At 44.8% G+C, this 9475-nt stretch overlaps 1 protein-coding gene across 3 annotated transcripts in view; it reads right to left on the minus strand.

The window, feature by feature from the left end:
* Positions 1-9475, minus strand: part of pan (transcription factor pangolin) — a 139445-nt gene that overhangs the window by 120717 nt on the left and 9253 nt on the right. For 2 of the 3 annotated variants that reach the window (XM_022845069.2, XM_022845070.2), the window contains 2 exons: positions 8445-8574; positions 3710-3759 (listed from right to left, as the gene is read on the minus strand). In XM_022845069.2, the coding sequence (XP_022700804.1) occupies positions 3710-3759; positions 8445-8574 (180 nt within the window). Of the gene's footprint in view, positions 1-3709; positions 3760-8444; positions 8575-8779; positions 9465-9475 lie in introns of those variants that run through there. The other variant, XM_022845073.2, reaches the window with a different exon arrangement.

Below are 9475 nucleotides of genomic sequence, written 5' to 3' on the forward strand. Positions count from 1 at the left end.
CTTCTGCTGTTGTTGTTGTTGTTGTTGTTGTTGCTTCTGCTGCTAGTCCAACTATTGTTGTAATGTCGGTAATAATAAAGTAAAAAAGAGACATGCAAGGACAAAACTGAGACTAAGGGGAGTTCAGCAACAGTAGCAGTGCGTTGTCGTCAAACCAAAAAGCGACGCCCCGCGGAGCTGATTAGCCAGACGGCAAATAGTAGATACAGTGGTTTGCTGCTTCTACTGTAGTTTCGTGACGTCCATCACCTGGACACGTCAAAAACAAACGACAATTTAATGTTATTTCAAACAACAATAACACATAGTGTGAACGCATGAGTGTTGTGTTACGACAGCGTGAAGCATTCTCACAGTACGTATTTATTTATACAAGCGTACGCTATCGTAGGTCGTAGACAACCAGATGTCGACATATCAGATGCAAACACCTGTAACTATGGCCAGTAGAACCTAAGGAAGATAGATTGTTTCGCTATACATAAGTCATTGATTTTTAGAACTCAGTTATCGTAGGTAGGGCGGAGCTGGGTGGGTAGGGCTGCTTGAGTATTTGGGCTAAGCTTGCCGATCAATACGGTTTAAAAGTTATTCTTATCAGACATTTTGTTGCTGTTGTTGTTGTTGTTGACGAAAGCTCAGTAATGAGTTCAACCTGATAACCTAAGCATCACAACTATTTTTGTCTCAGTTTGTTGGGCATAAAGCGTAACAATGATAACAAAGAGTTCAAGTTAAATTGCACAGCATATTGTTTTCCAGTGGTCGAAAATTTTGAAGTCATACTAGACCACTCGCTTGTGCGACATCGCGTCCTGGGCACTGTCACAATTCGTAATAGCATGTGAAGCTAATCCAAGCTACAATGGCTTCCCTCTGTGTATAGATTGCTCGCATGGCGAGAAAATTATGCGTCAATGTCACCCTCAATGAATGTAGCAAATTATGCATGCAAGCAGGCGCCGATAGACTACTTACTGCAAAAATAGAAAGGGCCAATCCGTATGCTCGCACATACATATCATTGAGTATATATGAGGTGATCTCCTCAGCCAGCTTCCCTCCAGGCACTAACAGGCGCTAGTGGCAGTCATAGTAGTGGCGGTAGCTTTAAAATTTTTGACAATACGTTACAAGCAGCAATGACGGGAATTTTACAAAATGCGAATCGAATGTGGATTTCTACGCTGCGGGAATCGGGCCGATACACAGCAGCCATCGTACGATTTTTAAAAATCTCTTCCTTTTTTTTTTGTTTCCTTTTCTGCCATCACACGTACGCATAGGATCGTTTTGTTCGCGTATTGCTCGCTGCCACCGCGCCGCTGAAACGATCTCAGAGTGGCATGACGCAGTATCGGCATTCGGTTGATTCTTAGGCGACTAATGGTCACGACTCAGTCTCTCGATGTAAACACTTCATTAGTATCTTTATCACCCCATTCAAAAAGAGGGAAATGATGGGAGAAGGCCGAGACAAAATGAGCGCCAGCGCCTGGTCACTGCTGTTGGCCCAACCACAATATACCAGATTAAACGTGCCTGTCCTAAAGACCTAGCACAAAGGCGTCCTTTGAACCAAGTCACTATTATATCCGCCATTCTCAGTGGTTTCGTCCATCCCCCTTAGCATGGCTATATAGCTACGAGTTATCAGTCCATCACTTCAAGTGGTCGAGGGGGACGACAACAAGGATACTTGAATGTTCTGCTGTGTGCATGCGCTTAATAGACAATGTTTTTCCACGTAAGTGCTTTTGCTGTGTTAGCAACTGGTTGTTGTCTCAGTACTTGTTGTTGCTATAGCCTCTAATCAAGCTAAGCTTGCCCGTAGCCTAAGTGCACTCCTGTTTTTCTGCTATCGTCATTTTCACCTTTGGCCGCTTCACACAATTGACGCTTGTGCAAGACGCTTGAGCTTGTGCAATGCTTATGCTCCTTTTTTCACTTGCGTACTATATATATATATATATATATAAATATATGTAGTACACCTTGGAAGATCTCGTATTTCGATTATAACCAAATAATGTATGTATGTACGGATACTTGCGCATTGTTACCCAACGTGCCGCTGATGCCTACAATCCTAAAAACGTTAGATGTTCTCAGCGTTTTCAATTTCGATCAAAGACGCGGGACAAAGAGAAAAATCGGTGGAGTGTTTGACCTCATCTCGTTCTTTCCATCGGCTCTCGTTCACTTTTGGGGGCTCGTCCGTGGCGTCACAGAGCGAAGCTGATCGAAAAGCAACTTGGATACGAAAACAAGCACCCTCTACGACTCTGGCTTAGCTGTCCTGCGGATCGGTCACATTTCTTTATCATGCACACGGGAGACGGACTAGTGTTCGTAAGTGAACTGCCACCCCCGAATTCTCCATGAACCCCATAGTATCCCACCCTTTGAAAGACTAGCTACATACAGTGATCCGCAGGAACCTGTAGAAATCTGGATAGAGACCACTGCTCCTCGCAGAACAGAGAGCAGCGCCGCGCAGGAATTTCTCGGCGAGTCAATAGTCATTGCTATCTGTCGCTGTCCTTGCAAACGAACGGTCTTTTGGCTTCGCACCAAGTGCAGGTGCATCGCAGGTCGACCCGACCCGACCTACCACTCCTTCTTGATGTCTCCGTTTCTCTCTCGGTGAGGCTGGTTTGTGCGCCGAACCGCCACGAAAATGAGGTTCGGATAGAGGAGTCCAGCACAACAATGCCTCCATCGAAACCGTCCACAACATCACGTTCTATGCATGTATTTCAGCTTGTCTATCACACTGTGCGTGTGTGTGCCAATGCGTATGAACAGGCGCGGCCAATCACTACTACGATCGTAGCACGTAACACCAAATACCTTGTGACCCCCCATCCTTCGGTCTACCGCTCCATCTTCATACTTGCGCGAACACATAGGAACATTTACTGTCACCTTTCATTCCATCGACGATTCTCAGGCTGCTGACCGGAGCCAGCGCTATTGTCGTCATAAACGCAAATCCTCTCGCTGGCACAATTACACAAAATTCAACCCTCGCATAGACTCGCCCCGGCATCAGTCTTCTATGGACTAGTCGAGTACAGCGTATGAGAAAAGAACAGTATTTTGCCTCTGTTCGCAGAATTTATACGTTTAAATCGTAATTTTTCCTGAGTTGTGTAGACGCCAAAGATTCTCTAAGGCTATACAGAGCCTTTGACGTAGCATGGCAGAGAGATATATTGACTCTGCCGACGAAACTCCGCAGCCTCCGAATTCCCTATTTCTACTAACTAGTGCAAAATTTAAAATGTACATCTTTCCACACCCACTTAGTGAATCAGTGATGCCTTGGGGCTAGAACAACACTGAGCGACCAAATGGTACACCCAGACAGCGCCGCAAACATTCACTTGCGTCTATCGCAAAGGCGTTATGAGAAGTTGTTACTCACTGTGGCACTAAAGCCGTTACGACTCTCTGCCTTAATGAGCCTTTCCGTAACGCGTCAATCATCGATATTACTTCCAGGCATGGAGCTCTCAAACTAGTCGAGATTCACTTTATTTCAAAATGTTGAGATGTTTTTGAAGGCTAAAGAACACTCACGGTCTGAACCCTTGACCTGTAACAACCGCCCTCGGTGACTAATTGACTGTGTCGAAGGCGGTCACGGTTCTTGTGCTAATAGAAAATATGCTTCTTTTTTTTTAACGTTACGTATTAGACTTACCATTCCGCCTCCAAGCGGCCATCCTCCCGGGTATCCAAAGGTGTCGAAGCCTGAAAGAAATCATCACAACACTTAAGACATGCTTCAAATGCATACTCATCTTCTGCTATAACTATTTTCGTTTACACCAGTCTTCTGGTTCAGTTTTTTACGTCCTTATTATGACTCCTCTGTTTTCTATATATGTTAGAATGACATGTAAATTAGTGTTTCGCTAAGACATCATGTGACATGAGCGGCCGAGCTATCTGACTCAATGGCTGGACACGCAGGTTGATTTGTATATATAGTAAATCTCTCTGTTTCCTATGCCTCTACAGGGCCGCTCACTTCTTGCCTTGTTACTGTCTTCGTCCTTGTCGTCGTCGTCGTCGACGACGACGACGGCGACCCTCGAGTGCAGATGGCGTCGCCAGACAACACTGCGACTGCTGCTGCTGCTGCTGCTTCGATTTGTGACGGTGTGAAACAGCTCAATCGTTGGCGGCCAGTACAATGGAGTAGGCTTTACTGTGGTGACATTAACGAACGCCACTGTTGGCCCGCCCAAGCTTTTATCCATACATTACTATCATTAGCAGCGATACAAGCAGCTGTTATACACTGCCGGTATACTAGAAGGTTAGCGTACTGTATTTAGACTAGCTTGTGTACTAGCAGGCAATGGAAGATTGATGCAATGTTTTCTCGAAGGCTACTGTTGCGAGCAACAGTGTTTTTAGTTCCATATAGAGACCGACAAAGGGACCGGCGGTAAGAAGCAGGCAACGAACGGTATTGAAAAAGACAGACGGCAACAGGAGTATGGCGTGCTCGGCGCACTGCCATTGCGCGTCGGCGACCAGGACCATTATAAAAGTTAATGCTTTCTTTCTCTGTATTAGAACTGTGACATGGGTCGCTACGGTCGGTTATAAAGCCCGCTTAGCCTTTGCTCGTTGCTGCCAACAATTAGGTCGTTGGCGGCTGCCGCAGCGGGGAGAGAGAGAGAGAGAGAGAGAGCAATCATCGCAGCTGTCACCGCTACGGCTATAACAATGATTACGGGTACAATTATCATTGTGAAATAGACTTCGATGAAATACAGTAGCGTAAAAGCGCGACATTACGCTTGCCTCTGAACCTCGATGTTTAAGGCCACCGTTAGGCTCTTTCTGGTCGTTTACCGTCTATCGCCCTCCAGGTAGCGACCGCAGCAATACGGCTGAATAAGAAGAAGGAAGAACGACATAATCGTGGAAGATAAGCGTCCTCGGAATCGGCGGGAAGGCGTTGCTATGGGCAGGTAGGGCTTTCCTCGAATGTTCGCAAGAGCAAGATCACCAACCTACCCGGCGGTCGTTTGCTGTTATTAGCACGGCAACTATTGCTCGTATTGCTGCCCCTACCACCGCGGATGGATGAACGTTTGCCACGCCAAACCAGCCAGTGATTTTCTTCTATTTCTATGAAAAAAATTCTGTCTAGTAGCTATCTGACGGCGCCGCTGTCCCGTAAGTCCCAGACATATGAGTTGCGGTCATGGTGATTATGATCACATATTATATTTGCATAGCCGATCTATCTCGTGTCTGTGTGTTCGTCGTGCTGCTGGATCTGCAATCCGTTTTGTCGCTTGAGCAGGCGTTCAGTTGGTATAATAGTTATGCCGCTTACTAGTCGGGGGTGATAAAAGATCGCTCACTGATGACACGAATGTCAGTACTACTGTAGATTGCTGGCAAAAATCGATTGCTTTAATCAGAAAATAAAGAAAAAGGTGAACTTGGCGTAGCCGTGTAAGCTATGAGACTGATTCTCCTATGGGTTTTTTAAATTTTACGCAATAACAATTGACAGCTAGATACTGTGCCCGAATGGCGCCTAGATGGTATGTTCCACAATCACCTAAGCTCGTTCCTATTACGTTTTAATAGTCCCAGTTTTTATCCTGGTCAAATCTGGTCCCGTCCAACGCGATCGTGACTACCAGTGTTGACGTACATACACACGTCGACCGCGATTGTTTGTTGTTTTACGAAATTATTTATAAAATTGAATGATCACCAAATCGATCCTAGCGGTGTCTAGCCGCTATGGAACAGCAGCTCGTACTAGTACCATTGTCATGACAACAATTGTTATTATTATTACGCAGGCGGACGAAAGACTCCCTATACTTAGATCGATCGATCGATCGATCGATTTACATTTATGCAAGATCCCATGTGCGCATATAGTTAGGGCTGCTGTTATTACGGCATATCTAACCTCGTTACTCCAACTACCACTGACTCAACTGCTCTGGCTCACGTACGCCAGATATGGCATGGCATGGCATGGATCATGGATCATGGCTTGCACTGCCTAGCGAGAAAAAAAAAATTGCTAGTGATTCAAGAGAGAACCGTGACTAACGGTTAATGTTAGCTATTGACGAATGAAAATAGTCGATTTATTGGTAATTTTTTATACTACTAGCCTGGTGAGCAATTTGGGAAATTCGTTCATAGGGTATTCTTTAAAAAATATGAGAATTTCAGTGGAAACGAAACTACGTGCGTTGCCTTTTCCTATAATTGACAAATATAACATTTCACTTGAGACCAACGCGAAGAATTGAGTTAATGGAATCAAAAGTAGTAACCGCTTCGCAGAAAAGGCACGGTCCACGATTACTAAGGCCAGTAAAAATTGCTACTTTTTCCATGCTGACTTCTTCATCAGTGCATACATGTATCAAGAAGATATAACGCCGATATGGCATTAAATAACATTAGGAGGATTTTATCATGGATTGGCGAAACGGTGACGAACACTGCTGTTAGTTAGCCTACTAATGCTGATACCTTGCAATCCCCGCGCCATTCTGTCTTTCTTTCCGAGATCACAGTGATTTCGTGGTGACCTACTAATCCTAGGTTTCTTGCTGCGGTGACCACTAAAGCGGAAAGCTAAAACTAACCAAAAACAGCAATGCTATTGTTATCTATTTTACACTGCTCTGTAGTTTATTTCAGTTAGTTATTTTTTTTTTCTTATGAATTTCTCTATGTGCCAGTACATTATTTATCTACTCCTTTGCTAGCAGTCTTCTGCTCTTCGTCCAGTCTTTACTCTGGTTGTCGCTTCTGCTCGATCTGTCGCTATCGTCGCCACCCGATGGGTTGATGATTCGCTCGCTTGGCCGTTTGTTTGACCGGGGCACATTTACACCTTTTCTCGGAACAAAGCGCCCGGCCTCTCTGTGCCGTAGGTCTCTTCTTCTACTCTCCCCCCACCACTACCTCTAGCACTTCTCTCGGCTGCGTCGTCTTATCAGCCATTTTATCAGAGCTCTTCGACGTACTAGTAGATACAGATCGTGCCCACGCAGACAGGCAGACACCAGAACCACGAAGCGAGCAACGACGAGTCGCGGAGAGCGATGCCACACTGCCGCCGCCTTAGCCAAGCATCGTGAGCAGCCCTGAGCGACCACCCCAGTGAAAGCAGTCTACAACCCATGGCCTCCACAGGGCCCAGAACCAATATCGGCGTCATTGTCGCCATCGCCGCCTCGACAACGTTCAATGGCCGCCAGCGCAGTCGACTACGAGTTGGCGACACAGTCTTGAAAGGGCTCAAACCTCGTATAGACAGATCAGTCGTGGTCGGCACGCAGTTTAAGGAGTCTGCTCTTCGGAGTCGGTTCTCCTTTTTCAGGCCGAAAGAAAAGGAGCGTGTGAGAGGGTGAGAGAGCGAGAGCGCGCGCCAAAGACAAAGAAGAAGAGCAAACTTTGTCATAGTCACGCATCGTATCTACGATGTTATCGTACAAACGTAATGATGCAATATCACTGATGCTGTTAGGCTAATAGATCGGTTGGGTTTATTCTACATAGGTACAACTGCGCAGAAAGAGCTAGCAGTATACCATGATTTGAAGTAACTAAAAAACATCGGACATCACTAAAATCGTTCGAGTATTACTCCTGGTTTATTCTCTGGTTATATCTCTCTACTATTCCTGGAGTATTCTCACAATGAGCATACTTACTGTTGTGCGACGTTTAAATCAATCTTATAACAATCATCTGGTAACATTGTAGGTTCGATCTGGTCCGTTATGAGTGGTTGTTGGCCAATTCGAGCCAATCCGACCCGATTTAAGTTGACTTTTACACACCGACCGGCGAAAACCAGATCAGGACAAGTGCTTATCGCCTCGAGGAGCATGCATAAATATGTCGCATCGCGGCAGTAACTATAGCGGATCTGATAGCGGATTCACGTGGCTCTCTCGAGGCAGGTGCACAGTCCCCAACAAAAGCGGCGCAAATACTGGCTGCATAATTAGATCCACAAGTGAAGCTGCTTTACACAAAAGGTACTCGTATCTACACAGTAAATTGAACACCGTCCAAAACTTTAACTAAAGAACTTCATCAACTTAATGACGATGACATTGACCGGGGATAAAAGGTGTCCGCATCAGTAAACAAACCAGACCAAAAACGTCTTGCGTCGAAGATTTCCTTGAAATAGATTCGACGGAACATTTTCGATGGAGACACAGACTCGTTCACACTATTCGATTGCATTGAATAGTATGTAACTCTAGGACATCTCAGTCCTTTCCAAGTGGTTTGTATATCAAGCAAATCTATGTGAATGCGGCTCTTTAAACGAAATGAAACTTCTCAGCACCGGTGCTTTCATAACAGGCAATAATTATTGTTGTCATATAATTAATGAACGTAACGTGTCAGCTTACCGAAGATAGGGTGTTCTGCCCGGGGTGTGTGGAGGCGTGGCTTTGCGTCGGGGGGTGATTCTGCCCCGCCTTCGGCCGAGGGTGCGGTAACTGTCGTACTCGCAAATGCGCTCGAGGACCCCGCCTTATCCTGGAAACAATGAGAGAAATCAGCATTCAGTATCTAACACGTTTTGCCTTACCAATGTGTCCTCTACTACGGACAGTATCTAATACATTGGAATAAACATCAAGAAGCATTGAATCAAGTAAGCAAACCATGTTAGTTACCTGTATACTCATTTACATAGTAAAAAATATTAGGTTCGCTAGAAAGTAGTATCTTTGATCTTTACCCTGATAAAAGACGCGGTCATATGATTCGATAATAAGCGAAGTGTTCGTCATTACTTGCTACGACTTTTTCTATCTTATTCTCTCTGGAAACTTGAAGCAGCTGTCTGGCAAAGCAGAAACGCGAATGTCAATTGAAGTTGCCACTGATCAAAAACACAGCCATTCTTCGGCATGGATTCTGGGTCTCTTGCAGGTCCGTTTTCGTATTCATCAAGTGTTTTTACATACGAGCGTATATAACTCTTTTAGCGTCATCAAACTCACATGAGGGAGCTAAGTTTTGTGTTTTCTATTCCTTCGTTTGCCTCATATTGATGCATCATGCAGAAATTTATCACTGTAACAGCGTGCTTCTCGGAGCTGAACGCCATTTTGAAGGATAATGAAAAGTAATATTGCATTCTGAAGCATAGTCATGCCTTCAGAGCTCATTTCTCAGAAACGGCGAGCTATTGTTCACTGTACAACGTTGACGACAACCTACGATGGTGAACTAAGATGAGGCATTTAGTAATCTAAGACATTACATCAAGCAGTTCCCTCCGTTCGAGTTCTCGCTGTATACAATGGCTAAAATAAGACTCCGGCAATAGGAAAATTTAAACAATTATAGAAAATAAACAATTTTTTTGACCAGCCTAATCACCACCTTCAAGGAGCAGTAGTTACTCTATGACATATCTTATTTACCTAAA

Source organism: Varroa jacobsoni, unplaced genomic scaffold (assembly GCF_002532875.2).
Source record: "Varroa jacobsoni isolate VJ856 unplaced genomic scaffold, vjacob_1.0 scaffold_1145, whole genome shotgun sequence".
NCBI classification, from domain to species: domain Eukaryota; kingdom Metazoa; phylum Arthropoda; class Arachnida; order Mesostigmata; family Varroidae; genus Varroa; species Varroa jacobsoni.